The sequence below is a fragment of the Podarcis raffonei genome, chromosome 11, assembly GCF_027172205.1.
Source record: "Podarcis raffonei isolate rPodRaf1 chromosome 11, rPodRaf1.pri, whole genome shotgun sequence".
NCBI lineage: Eukaryota > Metazoa > Chordata > Lepidosauria > Squamata > Lacertidae > Podarcis > Podarcis raffonei.
The window spans coordinates 36805453-36823441 of NC_070612.1; the positions used below are offsets into that span (position 1 = coordinate 36805453).

The 17989-nt window shown below is 38.8% G+C and overlaps 1 protein-coding gene across 8 annotated transcripts in view; it reads right to left on the minus strand.

The window, feature by feature from the left end:
• Nucleotides 1-17989, minus strand: part of MCTP1 (multiple C2 and transmembrane domain containing 1) — a 173884-nt gene that overhangs the window by 59732 nt on the left and 96163 nt on the right. For 4 of the 8 annotated variants that reach the window (XM_053408001.1, XM_053408005.1, XM_053408003.1 and 1 more), the window contains 6 exons: nucleotides 15078-15180; nucleotides 11529-11631; nucleotides 11094-11195; nucleotides 10706-10780; nucleotides 9036-9155; nucleotides 8480-8566 (listed from right to left, as the gene is read on the minus strand). In XM_053408001.1, the coding sequence (XP_053263976.1) occupies nucleotides 8480-8566; nucleotides 9036-9155; nucleotides 10706-10780; nucleotides 11094-11195; nucleotides 11529-11631; nucleotides 15078-15180 (590 nt within the window). The remainder of the gene's footprint in view (nucleotides 1-8479; nucleotides 8567-9035; nucleotides 9156-10705; nucleotides 10781-11093; nucleotides 11196-11528; nucleotides 11632-15077; nucleotides 15181-17989) is intronic. The other 4 variants (XM_053408004.1, XM_053408007.1, XM_053408006.1 and 1 more) reach the window with 1 other exon arrangement.

The window sequence follows — 17989 nt, forward strand, 5'->3', positions numbered from 1 at the left end:
TAAACAGATTTTACTATCCCATCATAGCTCTGAAAGCACTCCAGTGTGCAAGTTTTGCCTTGATCTTATGCACAACAAGTGGAAGAATGCAGAGAAGGAAAGAGTGAAGGGTTGGGAGTTGCACAGCGTTATGGCAGGAAAAGTGGGGAGGAAATGAAGCTAATGAAATGTTGCTAGCTAGCTAAACCACCCTGGCAGGGATGATGTGGAGAGAATCACTGGGATTAAACACTACAGAGAATGAAAGAGAAGACTCTCTTCCCCCACACCACCCATTATAAACAGGCAGAGAAGAGAGAGGGAGAGAGGTGCTGCCCACACACACTGCTTTCATTAACAGAGAAAAGTTGGTGACAATCTTATAGCAGAGTAATATGCATTACTTATTGACATGTGACATACAGATTCTTATGGAAGAAAAATTAGGAGGAGGGGGCTGAAATTGATCCAATGGTTACACACACACACACACACACACACACACACACACAACATTTTCTTACTTGCTTAAGTTTACATGGGGAAACACAAAAGCTGTTTGAAGCAAAATTCTCAAACAATCCAAAACACAGAGTGCGACAATGCCATTATGGATTTTTGGATTTTCCTTGTTGGCCAACATGAATACTTTGGATTTTTATCAAATGTTGCATTTTACTAGGAAGTCAAATACATCCTAGAATGGATTCTACACATTTCTTCCATATGGGGGAATATTTATGTTGTAAGTAATAAATATGCAGGATTTAACTGATACAAGATTAGTCAAAAAGAGGTGGGGTTTTTTAGCTTTATCTTTTTAATGAGGCAGAGAAAACTTGAATTGGCCCATTAATGACTTATTTCTAGTTAAGGAAGGTGATCCATTATAATATGAATACAGACATGCCTAATCATGTTGACAATATAGTTCTGGAAAGCAATAAAGGCTACTGTGAGGTAGACATTAATTGCAGTTTCACTGTATTCCAATTTTGCATTGCCCTTTAACAGAAAGTTCACTTTTTCTGAGCTAATGACTGTTAGGGTTTGTTTTTTAAAAAATGTATCATGAATTTGATCAACATTCTGCTTTGTAGAGTATTATATGTACTCTCCTTCAAATGCATTAATGATTATAAAATGCAGACCTTCAGTTCTGAAAACATCCATTTTTTCCCCATGAAACAGCATTTCCCACCAATTCTACATTCTACAGAAAAATAATTCTGAAAGAAATCTCCATTTCAGGCAAAAAAAACCACCACAAAACCACCTCTAATCATCCAGATTCTCACACTGTAAATTAGATTACTCTCTTCTGGAAGGAGATTAATTTCAAATCTGCTGTCCAACAACATCCAGCTCCTCTGGCTTTTCAAGCAAGTTGGGTGCTTGCTTTGAATAACAAGGCAAGATCTACTCTTTCTCAATAGTAACCTAGCTCTAATGCCTAATTTAACACTGAGAATTGCACACATCTAGTTTTCATGAGCAAAAGAGTATTGCCAGTCCTAGAGTCTTCTCTAAAACTTTCGCCGGCTACTTATTTAACTCTTTAATTAAGGAATCTAGCCAAACATACAGACTAGATTGCACTCTGTTTTTAATGAAGAATTGTTGTCAATTGGAATTGCACCTGCTGACCGAAGAGTCAACACAAAAGCAGCCCTTGGAAATGTGAAAACAAATGGGGAAAACGACACTGTTAGTGAGGGACATCAAAGAAGACCGGGTCAGCAAAGCAGTATTGGCCTAGGGCAACAAGTAGATGAGCCTGAAAAGGGACACAAAAAGACTTGGAAACAGAGGAAGGGGGGCTTTCAACACTCATGTTTACCTGTGGTAGATGTCCTAAGCTGAGAATCAAGATAATTCTTTCCTTCATATATAACTAAACTGATCTGCTGCACTAGTTTGGCAGGGAAGAACATTTTGAAAAACTGAAGGATAAGTAAGCTCTTCCTTGGCTGCAAACTTGATATTCCTTTTTTTAAAAAGTTGGCTGACCATGTTTCCTATTCCTAAACAAAGAAGGGATTTCATATTAAATATATATTTCTCTATCTTACTGTTTTGCATTCAGTTGGAATATTTAGCTATTAAGCACGCTTAATAGCTTAGGATCTTTTATTCTACAATCACTATATGTATGATCAACTGCAGATTAAAGTGATGTAATTACACAGGAAATAGCTTTACACATTCCATATGCAAAAGTATTTCCTTACATGACACGTTTCAAAACTGTTTCCTTGCTTGTTGTCTACTTGCGTTATTAAATACTCTTTAATCAAATAAAATACGTCACATCTCCCATTTATCCTACTTTATAAATTATTACTGATCATTGTCTAAACTGTATGAAATCATGTATTTCCCTGGTCTAAATTGTCTCCTTTACCTAGTGTTACCCACTGGGGGAAAAAGGTTTTTGTCTTTCCCCTCTCGGAAAGGCTAACAGTGATTTCTAGGGGATGACAAGGGTTTAGATCAGAAAAAAAATGTTTGATTCTGTACCAGTAAATCTATGGTGCAGAACAAAGATGTATTTAAATAGTTGTTTCAGGAAAAAAATATAACCACTCCCCCCCTTTCTTCTTTCTCCCCTCCCTGTCTGCAGCCGCAATGTGTGAAATGGCATGGAATTCTACTGCCCAAAGTCAAATATCCCACTAGGCACACCAAAGTTGTTGTGAATACCTCTACAAATCCTGCCATTAAATACTGCTTTGTTTGTGCATGAATCTGATCATTTACCATCCATGTTAGGTCACTGGCACACAATTTACTGAAGGAAAAAAGAACTTCTGTGCACTTCGCTTGTTCCATGAAGCAAACTGCAGGATTCTTGCACATTTTGTTTCTGTCATGCGTAAGAAAATGTCTAGCAGAACTGGGGGGGGGGGGCAATAGGGCATTTAAATACTGATCAGGATAAAATCAGTATGGCAAGCGGGGCTTTTTTTCAGCAGGAATTCACCAGAACTCAGTTCCGGCACCTCTCAGGTAGGCACCATTGCTGTTATAAGAGAACAAGGAAGGTGTTCATGGTGAGTTGCAGCACCCCTTTTTCTAGAAAAACAGCACTGATGGCGAGCCTTTTTCTTCAGCTTAAAGCCTGTGCTCCAAGGAGTCCTCCTGTCTGAGAGCAAAAAGCATTTCTATGTGAACATAGGTGTGTGCATTACCAAGCCCCTTCCAATATCTCCCCCTTTCTTGCACTGGAGGAGCCTCTGTCTCTCACAAGCTTTTCAGCTAACACACATGGTGGTGGAAAGGGCAATGGTGAAAGTGTTAAACGGTTCATGCAACCCTTTAGATTCCGGCAAAAGGAATTATCTTCTGTCGGATTATGCAGCCCAAAGCTATACTCATGTTGCATCATCAGGAAAACTTTCTATAACTGAAGGAAGGACTATTATATAGCAACTGATGCATGTCGCTTGGTCCATGCTCACAGCCCAGAAGACAAGAGAACTACCACTGCCGTTGTGTCAAAACAGTCTCTCTTGTGGCGTAGCGTGCGGGGTGCAGGGGTGGCCGGCCGCACCGGGCGCAACATCTGGGGGGGCGCGCTCGCACTCGCAGCTCTCTGCCCCTACCTGGCTCCACGGGTTAGGGGGCGCAAATTACTTGCCTTGCCCCGGGTGCTGACAACCCACGCTACGCCACTGTGGAAATCCCAAAGAAGTCAGCCCACAAAGCTATCCATGCACACCTGGGTCCTATAGGCTTTCCAGAGCGATACCCTGCCCAATCCCTTTCCTTCACCACTGCAGCCCCCACTACTTCCCACCAACCGCTACCTTATCTCTCAATAGTTAATAGGAGAGAATTTGCCTCACTATGGCTTTGACACAGCAGCTAAACATGCTCTCTTAAATTTAATGTTTCTAAAGTAACTTTCAGAATTTTAAAAGAATTTTTAGCTATGGCTATAAAGCCACTGCAGCACAGGCACTCAGTCTCCTGGGACACCTTGTCCAGAGAGAGGGGAGACTGAAGCTGGGGGCACTGCCAGTACTGACACTGCATTAGTGACGTTAAAAATGTTAAATGGGTAAGTAGGCAGGGGTGAAGAGGGGCAGCAGCAGTAGGGGATAGAAGTTATGCCTGCCTCACACAGAACAGTATCTCGCATTGGCTCTGACAATATGAACAAAAATATTAAATGAGTTGGCCTTATTCAGATGGTTAGGAAAATCCAGAGAAAGATTATTACTACTACTGGGTTTTGTTTTGTTTTTACTTTCAAAGTAGTTTTTGGAAGAATATAAGCTACAGTAGAAAGGAGAGGACTGCATAACTCCCCCAACTGAAGAGGAAAATGTAGGCACCATTTTTGCCATTTTTGCAAATGCTATTTGTTATTTTGAGCCATGTTAGAATAAATGAACTCACATTTCCCAAATTTGGGAACACCACCTACTTTCAGGACTGCATATTTCCTTCTAAATTTCCTTCTAGATTCATGTTCAGTGCTTCCCCAGTAAAATGTGTGTTTCCCCTTTAGCTATTGTGTTACGAACTGCACAATGTAGGCTAACAGACATGTGATAACATTCATCTTAAACTTTTCATTAAACTACCAAAATTCAAATCCTACCTTTTTGTGCACTCTGACATTTTTGTCTGGCATTTTCATTAATTTTGCGACATACATAAATGTAGCTGAAATGTTAGCTGATCAATACTTTGTCTCTCTCTTGTAGCACTAGAGCGCATTTCCCCAAAGACCACACACAACAGTACAAGAATTAAATGTGTAAAATATCAAATGTTAATGTTAACATAGCAGTACTTACTGTATAACAACTGAAAAGGCTAAAACAATTCAAGCTGGATAAATGGTACCACAAATTATCCACAATCATATATAAAGATTAAAGTTTGTCCTGCAAAATAATTCACTGAGTCATGTTGAAGTGTGTCCTTTTACTGATAGCTTAGTTGTCCAATTATTTTTCGGCTCATTAAAGTAAGAAGTGACAGTGAAAGAGGTTGCATATGGCCCCTCATCTCCTGCCCTGTATCTCCCTGCAATTGCCCACATCCACAGGTGCATGAATCAAGAGCCTGGAGAAACGAAACCCAATTTAGAAAGCATTTCAGTATCTTCATTAGGTTGTTCTAAAGACAAACCTTGCCATTTCCACAGTTGCGAAAACTGCATCAAGTATTTCTGTAATAATCATTTCTTGCTAAAATTACATAGGAGTAATGCAAACTGATTAATTTAAGCACCGCAATGCATTTGATAGAACAGCTCATGAATGAAATATTCAAGTTGCTTTTACTTATTGTCTTCTCCAAGTGTTAAAAACAAAGGGTGATATCCAGTTGTGCCCAACAGCAGGCAGAACAGATTTCTGCTTGTGCAGCAGGACTATTTCCTCTCCACCCTGACGCAGCCCCCTGTCCACCTTCAAAATCTGATCCAGGGCAGGGCGACAGTCAGGAACAGAAGAAGCCCTGTTGCATGCACTATGTTGGATTTCACCCAAATAAAATATAGAGTAGGCAATAGGGATATTAAAATAGGAAATCTGGTGGTTTTCAGCATCTCCCCCCAAAAGTGCTACAACATTTAAATCTCATATACTATGTTACGATAAAGGGACTACTTAAATCCAACGTCTCCTTAACTCAAACCTCAAGATGTGCTCCTTTAGTTTGCACAACTGTACCCTTAGGTTACATTCCTGGAGCTAATCAACCCACCTAAGTTTCAGAGATTTCACAGAGGCACACAATGTGGAACTGTATGCAGAACTGTAATAATAATAATAATAATAATAATAATAATAATAATAATAATAATGATGATGATGTAGTACATGTTGCAGTTTTCTGACAACACTGTAGGTTATTGAGTTCTGGTTTACGATCTTGGTCAAAACTCTAGGGTATATGCTGCCATGTGCTATCTGCCTCTATTAAAAGGCTTTGAAACCTCTCAACAAGGTGTAAAGAGGTTCTAAAGACCATGGCATGCAAAGATCAAAGTGTTTAATTTTTTAATCTGCCTGTCAACTTATGTGTCTTTCACAAGACCCTCTCAGCACTTCTGCCTAGACCAACACTGGCAACCCACATATGACATCAGAGGCTGCGGAAGACAGATGGGCTGTGATATCTCCAATGCCATGCTGTGACATCACAGCAGATTACTTAATAGGTTCAAAAGAGGCAGGGCAGGAACAGGGATCAGAAGAGACTTTATTGAAGATTAAAAATACAGTCCATTGCACCGATGGACTTTAGCTTGTCAGTTCTGAAGCAACAGTGCCTGTAAAAGGACAGGCAGCATCTAAGAAAGAACAGGTCGTTACTCATTCATGTTCATTACACCTGAGGCACAAAGATGATCCTACAGCAGATCTTGAATAAGATTCTAAAGGGCATGTATAAACCATAAAAATATTTAGGATAGATGGATATATCTGAGGAGCGGGGGAAAATACAATTTAATTTTCTTTCATAGTAGTTTTGTTTTGACCACAGCTTTCTCAAGAACGGTGGCTTTCTCAAGGCACTGCTTGCACCACTATTCATAACCCCCATTGCGTGGTAAGTCCCCTCAAGACAGGGCCATTTGGGGGCCCAGTGAGGACACTCTGGCCAAGGACACCTCAGACCTGGTCTTGTGGAGAACAAGAAGGAAATGGCAGTCGCCTCTACTTCCTGCCTTTGGGCATCGCATGGGCATCTGCTTGCCCACTATTGGAAGCAAGATGCTGGAGGACATGACTGTGCTCTCATCTAGAAGGTCACTTTGGGGGGCGTTGTACAGATTTCAAAGTTGGCTGCTTTTCTTAAAGTGAATTTAATCCCACCGAAACCCAGTTTTCTACAACATCAAAGACAGTGGGGAGGGATTCAACTGATGGTCCCTTTTTGAAACTGCTTGGCACTCTTCTCTGTGCTGATCAATGAAGAGGGAGGAATCCGAAAGGATCCTGTGCTGCTGGTGTTTTCCCCTTGCTATTCGGGGCTAACAGGAGCTCCAGGCTGCTACAGCATGCAAGAGCTATCAGTTTAATTCTTCCCAGCACCCTCAATGCAGCACCACTCTGGAACAAGGTGGCATTTAAAGTCATTAAAGGTAAAGGTAAAGGGACCCCTGACCATTAGGTCCAGTCGTGGCCGACTCTGGGGTTGCGGTGCTCATCTCGCTTTATTGGCCGAGGGAGCCGGCGTACAGCTTCCGGGTCATGGGGCCAGCATGACTAAGCCGCTTCTGGCAAACCAGAGCAGCGCATGGAAACGCCGTTTACCTTCCCGCCGGAGCGGTACCTATTTATCTACTTGCACTTTGACGTGCTTTCGAACTGCTAGGTTGGCAGGAGCAGGGACTGAGCAATGGGAGCTCACCCCGTCACGGGGATTCGAACTGCCGACCTTCTGATCAGCAAGTCCTAGGCTCTGTGGTTTAACCCACAGCGCCACCCGCGTCCCTATTTAAAGTCATTAGGGAAAGATTAAAATGACACTTCCTCACTGCAATCACTTGGAATTCTTCTCAATGCCAAGCAGCTAAAGGGCCCACCTGGCCCAGTGCATAGGTATCAGTGGTGGTGGGCATTTGCCTGACTGTGCTATGTGCTGATGCTGAACCTATATGAGTGCTTCCCTTCATCAGGCAAAAGGAACATTATGCCATTATGTCACAAGCACCTCCCAGAGCTAATGCAGGAAGTGAACACACAAAAGCAGCAGCATTTTAAGTAAAGTTATTACGCAACAGTTTCTGAAACTTATGTATACAGGCATAACCTTTTATTAAGGCTCCTGGAATGTATCTTATCACATTTCTCAGATCTTAAAATTATCAGTTGTCTATTTATTTATTTATTAAATTTCCGTTTCACCCTTCCTCCTAAAGGAGTCCAAGATGACTAACGTAAAGAAGTTGCAAGCTTTTGGGGCCTCTGTTTTTGTTCCTCAAAATGCTCCTATTTGGTGTCGTGGCAAGGAAGTGAAGATGTAGAAGAAAAAAGTTAAGACGTCTAGAAGAAAATTGTATTAAACTGACACACAGAAAATACTGGGTGGGAAGTTTTTGGGGGATCTGGTGAATATGTATAACATAAACAACTGAGGATCCATTTCTCACACAGTCAGATACTAAGGCTGGCATGTATGAATGGCTTAGCTTTAGAATCTCATACCCAAAGAATGGCATATTAAAGGTCCTCAATGTTGACATGGGACATGACTGCAAAGGAGTTTAACTTGTTCCTACTGTGAAACAAATGCTAATGGCACCACCCATCTGCAGCAACCACATTTGCCAGTGTTGTTAACTTGGGGTGACTGTAATAGCAGAGGGATGGGGAATATGTGATGGGGAATACACGGTTGTTCTATAATTTGTTATTAATCAGTTGAAAATTGGTCCCACCAGCATGTAAAATGGCAGTATGTGTGCCATACTGTTTTGTCACCAAGTACTAAGTCATCTTTTGCAAAAGGATCAAATACTTATTTCACTTACTAAAATGCATATCCATCTCCGTCTTCTGTCTTCTGGGTTTCTGGGGGTTTTCGTGTTGTTATTCTGTCTCTCACAGCTACAATAAACCTACCATTAAAATTATGGACTGGTCATTTCTTTGTCAGAGGGCAAATGGGCAAATTTAGCAGGGGATCAAACACTTTCCCCCCTCACTGTATATGTGTATGCAAGTATGCCTATACAGAGCTTATTTAGGATCAATACACCTGCCTACATTTATAGATTATCATTGGGAGCATGCTTATGATGCCACGGTGAACTCAAGCACTTTGAAGTTTCCTATACCACTGGAAATTAGAGAGAAGAATGTACTGGCATTAAACTTCCTGGAGTTTTATAGTTAGGGTATTAGAGGTCACTGATTGTAGAAGAAAGCCAATTATAGGAAGCCCTGGATGTTCTAATATTGGCTTTAAACTACAGATTGATTATTAGGTACTGACTGTGATCTTTCATATATGTCCTATTGATGAGACCATTACATTTATTTATTTTTTTGTACACACATATATTAATATTAAGGTTAATATCATACCACAAAAGCAGCAAGACTCCTTGGTGGTGAATCCCAGTCAAAGCAACTGTTTATATAGTAGGCGGCATTTACAAGAACCATGACACAACGCTTCATCCGCATGAAGTTCCTTAGAAGAAGCTGGAGGAAAGAAACGTAGAATGTGTCGGCTCAGTTTGTGCATTTTAGCTATGAAAACTGCTCACAACACATTTCAACTGAAAATACTGTTCTGTACAGACAATATTTTGTATTGCAGTAAAGGGGAAAAATCATTATCTAGATATTTATCAGTATTATCAGTAGTTGTAGGCTTGCACTGTTCTGCTGTACAGCATGAAAATAATTTAAATGACAGTACAATTGTACCTACTAATGTTTCCTTCCCAATCTTTAAGCACGCTCTAAGAACTGAGATCCAGAGATTTAATATATCAACCCAGATTTTTTTGCACTGGAGTTGGCTGAATCAATTTTTGATACTAAAGAGATGACTGCTGAGAAACCACGTATGCAGTTCCGAGTAATTATCTCTGAGGAAATTGAAGTAACTTTTTCCATGTAAGCTGTGAAACTACAATACGTTTCGTGAAAAGGATGAACAAGTAGATTTTTAAGGAATTATGTTTTAAAACGAATAGTTGAGTACCACAAAGTTCATTTGGAGATGAACTCACTAACTTTTACGAAACTTACATTTTACAGTATTAGGTTATATTCACTAATTCAAGATCTCTGATATTTAAGAAAAGCACTTGCTCTAATGAGATTCTTATACTACAAACCAAGGTTTGGTAATATTCATTGATTAGTAATAGTCATAAGTTCCTTGCTACTATTTTTCTGCATATGAGTCTAGCCATTTCTGAGCAGCACCTATACATCTGGAAGAATAGGTATTGTATACTCCCCCCCGCACCGCAAGGCACGCCTGCTTACTTTCTGATAATGGAAGTGTTATATTGCTGCTTATAAAATCTCTGTACTGATGATTTCATGCAATAATTAAAACACTAAAAAGCACACAAATAAGATTCTACAAAGAAGAGTTGTTTAGTGTTTGACTCTTCAGTGACCAACATTCTTATCCTCCAGAAGGAAACATGAACATCATGGCTGCAAGATTTTAAAAATTATTTAAGTTGAAAGCATTCGGTAGGACAGCACTTTTGAAAACAGTTACTGCTGGTAAATATTGCAGCAATTAGTAAACATACATGAAAAAGAAGAATCTTGTCAATCATGTTGCAGAATCAGAAGGATTTTATATATTTGCCTGAGTTAAGTTTCTAATAAGCACCTTAAAAGGAGAACTAAGAGAACAAAAGGCTGATACATACCATAATCCAAAACAATATTGGAGTTCCTCCAGGTCAAAGTTGGCCACCAAAATTTATGCTAGACTAAGTTTACAGCCACCTGTGCTATAACCTGATACATGGGGGCAGACTGACAACTTTAATTAGAGTTATCATGCACACATTTTACAAATAACTAAATCTGGCAGAAAGGGATTTAGAAGACTTAAAAATCTGCATTTGTGCAAATTTTATTTGATAACTCCAGACAAGTTTTTCAATATAAATGAGATGTGCTATTCTCTTAGCTATCAATGCTTGACAAAATACAGTCATAAGGTTTCACTTGATATTCTGTCTATTGGGAATAAATAATAGTTTCCAACTCTTTACCTGTTTAGAAATTCTGTTTTCTTCTTCAATATACTTCTGTTCTTTGGGCATTAACGTTCGGAAGCTGGCTTTCACCTATATATCAAAATATATTATTTAGGGACTGAGAACTGCACAAATATATATAGAATCATCACTGTAGCATTTCAAAGTCATGGGGCCAAGACTATAATCCAGAAATGTGAGGCACAGAAACTTATGCTTGTGTATACATTAGCAGCAGTAGTAGCAAAGTGGGTGTCTCAGCCAGTGGCAGAAGAGCATTCTGCAGCATACATCAAGGTTTAGAGAAAATGAGGAATGACAGAAATTCTCTACAAATCAGGAACAAAAGCTTTCATGAAACTGAACTCTTTAGCAGTACAAAAAAGGCAAAGTTAAGACTTACAGCATTAAAAATCACATCTATTTCAAGATAGATGACCCCCTTTGTTGGCCCTGTCAGCTGCTTGTTTTTCAAGACGTAGGCTTTCTGTTCACCATTTTGAATCTGCGGGAAAAGGACATGACAGCCGTCTGTCTCGCAGTCTCCACTGAATACACTCCCTCAGTGACCTTTGACCCCCAGCTGCTGAAACTGACAGAGAACCCAAAACAACTGTGGCAATTCTGACAAGTACCTGTTCATTACCAGGACCAAGTCTGTCAGGAAAAATTAACTATCATGGGATTCAACATGGCCGTGAATTGAGTATGTTAAATTTTTTAGTGTTCTTATTACAGACCTTGGTTGAAAAATGACAGACAGCCCTGGGTTTTTTTTTTCCATGAGCATAAAAATATACAGAGCAGTGCATTAACCAAATAATAATAATAAACTTACAGACAACAATGGTATAGCCACTTTGCCCAGAAAGTCAGCACTCCGATCTCGGTCTTCGTCATAAACTGTCACTTCAAGAACTGAGTGGATATCCTTAATATTGCTATGAAAGGGGTAGGGCAGAACAGAGGTAAGAAAGTCACCTAACTGAATCATTATCAAGGCAAATGCATTAACAAGTTAGAGGAAAATGAAAAACTGTGTGAATTTTTAGAAGTGTAAACTAGAAAAAGGGAGTTAAAAAGAGGGCATGAGTTGAAATAGAAATGTCCAGGAATGCAACGGAGGCATGATACCGATCATTTCATGACTGGGCATGCATTATACAACCTACAAGAAGCACAAGAAAGCCTTTCATTAATACTTACCCTGATTTAGTGTACTGAATAAGTGATACGTTTGCAGAGTTAGAAAGAAAGATTGCAATCAAAAAGCACTTGAAATTTAAAATGGACATGACCAGATCCTTGGTGGGTTTCATATAGACACCCCCCCCAAAAAAAAACCCCAATCAAATTGTCGCCACCAGATTTAGAAGCCATTAAGATGTTTCCAGAGTTCTCACTTTCTCCATTCCTTAAACTGCTACAGAGTTTCAACTTTCTGGTATTAAATTGTATGCCAGCTAGGCTGCATTCAGATGTAAACATAAATCATGGTTTAGTAGGGAAAAAATGTTAGGTCTAGCCTGCTACCAGGTTCACACACGTCCCCCTTCTCTTTGGTTGTTTAGCCTGTTGCACTCGGGCAAGTTATATGAAACCCTAAACTGTGTTTAGTCTTAATTACGATTAGTAAGAAAAGAAGTTAGTTTCCTAAATACTAGAAGCTGGTTTGTTTTCATTAACTATAGCTAAGCTTGACCACAGCTTGTCCACATTCAGATGACATTGCAAGCCACAGTTAACCTAAGATGGAAGTAAATTCTCCTAAAGCCCGCATGGCTGTGCCAGAGGAGGGATGAAATGTGCAAGCCTGAAGATTTGTAAAGTTCAGTCTTTCAACCTTTAAATATGGTTTAATTATGAGTTAGTTGGCATGCAGTGCTGAGCCAAACTACGGCTTAGCGTGAATGAGAGAGGGTCCCCAAAGAAGAGATTATGCCTGGTGCAAGCCTCTTCCAGACCTCTTGCAGCTACGCTTCTTCTCCATACAAACCCCAAGAATAAGCTTTAGTTCCAAGATCATGGTTTGTCTAGAGAAGACATGACCCCAAATTTGGATAACTAAGTCAAACAATGACTTAGCTTACACCATCAGGACCAGAGGAAGAACAAAGCAGCTGCATGGAATTTTCTTCCCAAGAGCAGGCATAGGCAAACTCGGCCCTCCAGATGTTTTGGGACTACAACTCCCATCATCCCTGACCACTGGTCCTGTTAGCTAGGGATGATGGGAGCTGTAGTCCAAAACATCTGGAGGGCTGAGTTTGCCTATGCCTGCCCAAGAGCCTGCATGTTCATGCTAAACTTGGCCCTTATTGTCTAAACAAGCTCCATGTATACTTTTATAAATATTTAGCTGCTACTGATATTTACTTTGGAAAAATAATTAGCACTTCATATCCAGGTAATACATAGAGGAATGTGGCATAATCAACTTTGAAAAATATATACAAGTAAGGAGTGGGGCAAAAATCAAAGATTAAAGATGTGTGACTCATGATATACTGCATTCAAGATAATTTGCAATAGTTAACTGAGATGTTATATAATGAAATAATGGGGGTTGATTGTTGGAACTTTTGCATATAAACAAAATTCACAATGAATGCAGCATATTTTGCAAATACACAGAATACTGAATGGGGATGCACCCCTTAATACACACCTCTTCACCCTGGAATTGAATACTTGAGGTGTATATTTTTGACTCACCTTATTTTTTGATTGTAAGGTGTTTTAGACATTTCTAATATTCTGTTTTAATGTTATACCCCGCCCTGGGACCTTAAGGTGAAGGGCAGATAATAAGCAAACAAACAAATAACAATAATGATAACAATTAAATTGATAGTTTATTGTTGTGTTTCTTCAATCTCACAAAGAAAGGGGGGGAAGGGGGTTAAATAGATCTTACTGGCTACATAGTAAGTATTAACTTGGTTCTTATAAAACCAAAAATGTAGAAGGAGACTGCCTGAACACACATAAGACTACAGCTTCCAGCTGGGAACATTTAGTGGATAGTGAAGCAGCAAAAACAAACAAACCTGAAACAGATTTACTTTCTCTTTGTGTTGTAGTGCAATTGGAGCAGCCATAGAAAAAGAAGATGCTTGATTCTTTAATTTTTAAATGTTTCAAAATATTGCCACTGAGAAACTATTAAGTACTGAAGTAATTTTCCATCACAAAGAGTGTTTCATAAATAGAAGTTTCACAGAATTCTAAAGTTGTAATGCAACTCATCTAGCACAGCACCCCGATGCTAGAGAAAACCCCTCTGATTAGGGCTTTTAATCTAAAATATCATCTTCAATCCAACAGACTTCGGAGATCAGAACATTACAAAAAGCAAAGGAATGAGCATAATTAATAAGAGGGGAAAAATAAGATCTTCCAGAAGAATAAGCCTCTTAATATTCTTTCCTATATCCAGCTCCCATTCATTACGTGAATAATCATAGTAACAGAGCTTAAGGGTTGTGTGCCAACAATCTGCTGTTCAGCAGACTGTGTAGCCCAACCCTCTGTCACCAGGCAGGGTTTCACGTGCTGTACTACTGAGCAATGGCTTTCACCTATAATCACGAGAGGCCTTCATCCCCCCCACAAACCACTGGTTTAGTAGAGAAAATGAGAATTTCATCCTGCTCACCTTTTAAAGTTAATAAACCAAATTCACACCTCCAGGATAAATGCACCAAGGAAAACAATATATAAAAGTTCCAATAATATTTCCATACTTCACTGCCACTTTATCCACTCTAACTTTTTGTTTACCTCTATGGTTCCTCCCCTCCCCTCTAAAATTAATTCAGAGGAATAATCGCAATATAATGAAGGAGCCAACAGGTCTAGCATTCAAGACACTATACAGTATGAGGGTCAACAAATGCTCAGGATTCTCAGACTCTGCCCTACAGTTCTAAATGCAAGAGAGGATCATTGTGGGGAAAAATCAGCATTATTCTGAGTCCAATATTGGTGAGTTTGCTTACTCACATTTAAAGTTGAAATAACATGCATGGGGTTATATTGGACATCTTCGTCAGCATCAATTCAGTAGCAGCAGTATGGGTGGTCAGGAATATGGGTAAAACTGCCCAATAAATTATAAAAATTATTGGAATGAACATTAAAAAGTTTCAGCCTAGTAGCTGCACAGCAGTATACTATAGTACCTTCAAAGTATATTGACATATGGAGTATCATCACTCAGAAAGCAAAATCAAAGAGAGAAATGATCTACTTTATACTTCTGTTTGTTCCAATGAAATCTCTTGTTCCACTTAAGAAATCAAAGCAATTTAACTTTATCTTGATAGCTTTGAAATGATTAGCCAGGTATACAAGTAAAATTCAAAAGTGAAACATTAAGACTTACAATGTGAAGATCTTGTTCCATTCAGGATTAAGATTCTTGTACACCGTATGGGTCAGCAGTCTATCATTGTTCAACTCAACTACACAAAATGGATCACTTTTACCTGGGAAAAGACCATTTAACAAAATATGAATACTTTGCAACTTAAAATTATCTTCACATTCTATGTACGGTAACTTGAATTCACACTGTAACAATGAAAGCAGCCTGCATAAGTTTACTCACTAATTCTGCAGTGGAACAAGACATACATAAGTTTTAGAGTGTCAAATGCTGATCAACGGATCAAAAATTATTTGGAGAGCTAGAAAACTAAGGAAACAGAGCCTAGTTTTGATAACAAATCCGTACTGCACAATGCAGAGAGCAAGGTTTGGGTTTAATTTTGGAGTAATGAAATATGGTTGTGCTAGGGGGGAAAATAAAACGTTAGTAAGTCTACCAATTTTATTTCCCTTTGAAAAGAACTAATTTCACCATTCATGTTGCCTTTAATTTAATTTAGTCTTCAATTCTACAAACATTTAAATTAATACTTACTAGAGAGTAAATCTCATTGAACTCTACGTTGCCAAGTTAAGTGTTATAATTATCTTTTTTTTTTTATAATATTTTTATTGAACAATTTTTTATATAACAGAAACAAAACATACATGAACAAACATTCAACAGTAATAAAACATAGAACAAGTACCATTTCATAACCCAATTTCTAAAACCTTACTTCCTCGACCTCCTCTTACTTCCCGTTTCTGTATTCCAAAATCTTACAGTTATTCAGCGAAATCTTGCCTTATTTTATTATAAATTTATGCTAATCACCCTTATTCTCTTTGTCATAACCATTACTGATAGTAACCATTTGTTTTAATCCAACATCATTCTAACTGTCTCCAATTTTATAATATTTCTTTAAATAGTCCTTGAACTTTTTCCATTCTTCTTCCGCCGCTTCTCTTCCCTGGTCTCGGATTCTGCTCGTCATCTCTGCCAAGCTCATATAGTCCATCACCTTCATCTGCCATTCTTCCAGTGTGGGTAGATCCTGTGTCTTCCAGTACTTTGCAATAAGTATTCTAGCTGCTGTTGTAGCATACATGAAAAAAGTTGTATCTGTCTTTAACACCCCCTGGCCGACAATACCCAAGAGAAAGGCCTCTGGTTTCTTGGGGAAAGTATATTTAAATACCTTTTTCAGTTCGTTATAAATCATTTCCCAGAATGCCTTAATCTTCGGGCACGTCCACCAGAGGTGAAAGAATGTACCTTCCTTTTCTTTACATTTCCAACATTTATTATCAGGCGAGTGATAGATCTTTGCAAGCTTGACTGGGGTTATGTACCACCTATAAATCATTTTCATTATATTTTCTCTTAAGGCGTTACACGCCGTAAATTTCAACCCGGTGGTCCACAACTTTTCCCAATCAGCAAACATGATGTTATGACCAATGTCCTGAGCCCATTTAATCATACTTGATTTTACCATTTCATCTTGTGTATTCCATTTCAGCAGCAGATCATACATTTTTGACAAATTCTTGGTACTGGGTTCTAACAGTTCAGTCTCTAATTTTGATTTTTCCACCTGGAAGCCTATTTTTCTGTCTAGTTTAAACACTTCATTTATTTGGTGATAATGTAACCAATCTCTCACCTTCCCTTTTAATTTTTCAAAACTCTGCAATCTCAGTTTGTCCCCTTCCTTTTCCAAGATTTCCCAATATCTTGGCCATTTCGACTCCATATTTAGCTTTTTAACTGCCTTAGCTTCCATTGGTGATAACCATCTTGGAGTCTTATTTTCCAGCAAGTCCTTATATTTAACCCAGACATTCAGCAGTGCTTTTCTGACAATATGGTTTTTGAAACTTTTATGCGCTTTAACCTTGTCATACCACAAATATGCATGCCACCCAAAAATATTGTTAAATCCTTCCAAATCCAAAATGTCTGTGTTTTCAAGAAGCAGCCATTCTTTTAGCCAGCAGAAAGCTGCCGCTTCATAGTACAATTTAAAGTCTGGCAGGGCAAACCCCCCTCTTTCCTTTGAATCCGTTAATATCTTAAATTTTATTCTGGGCTTCTTGCCCTGCCAGACAAATTTAGATATATCTTTCTGCCACTTCTTGAAACAGTCCATTTTATCCATTATTTGTAATGTTTGAAACAAAAACAACATTCTTGGCAAAACATTCATTTTTATAACTGCAATTCGACCTAACAAGGAAAGTTTCAAGTTTGACCATATTTCTAGATCTTTTTTCACTTCTGTCCAAGTTTTTTCATAATTGTCTTTAAATAAATTCACATTCTTAGCTGTCATATTCACACCCAAATATTTCACTTTTTTAGCCACAGTCAACCCCGTCTCATTCTGAAACCTTTCTTTTTCAATCTGTGTTAGATTTTTCTCCAATACCTTAGTCTTTAACTTATTCAATTTAAATCCTGCCAATTGACCAAACTCTTGGATTATTTCCAAAACTCTTTTCGTGCTAGCTTCTGGCTCCTGTAATGTAAGCACCAGGTCATCTGCCAATGCTCTCAATTTGTATTGTTTGACTCCGACCTGAATGCCTTTAACCAACTGGTCCCTCCTGATCATATTAAGCAAAACCTCAAGGACCGATATAAAAAGTAATGGGGAAATAGGGCACCCCTGTCGTGTCCCTTTTTCAATCTTAAACTCTTCTGTTACAACATTATTTACAATTAATTTTGCTTTCTGTTCAGAATATATTGCACCTATACCATTTTCAAACCCTTGGCCTACCCCCATCCCCCGGAGGTTCTTCAACATAAAACTCCAAGAAATGTTGTCAAAGGCTTTCTCGGCATCCACAAATATCAAAACAGCCTTAGTGTTTATATTCACTTCCAACTTCTCCAAAATGTCAATTACATTCCTT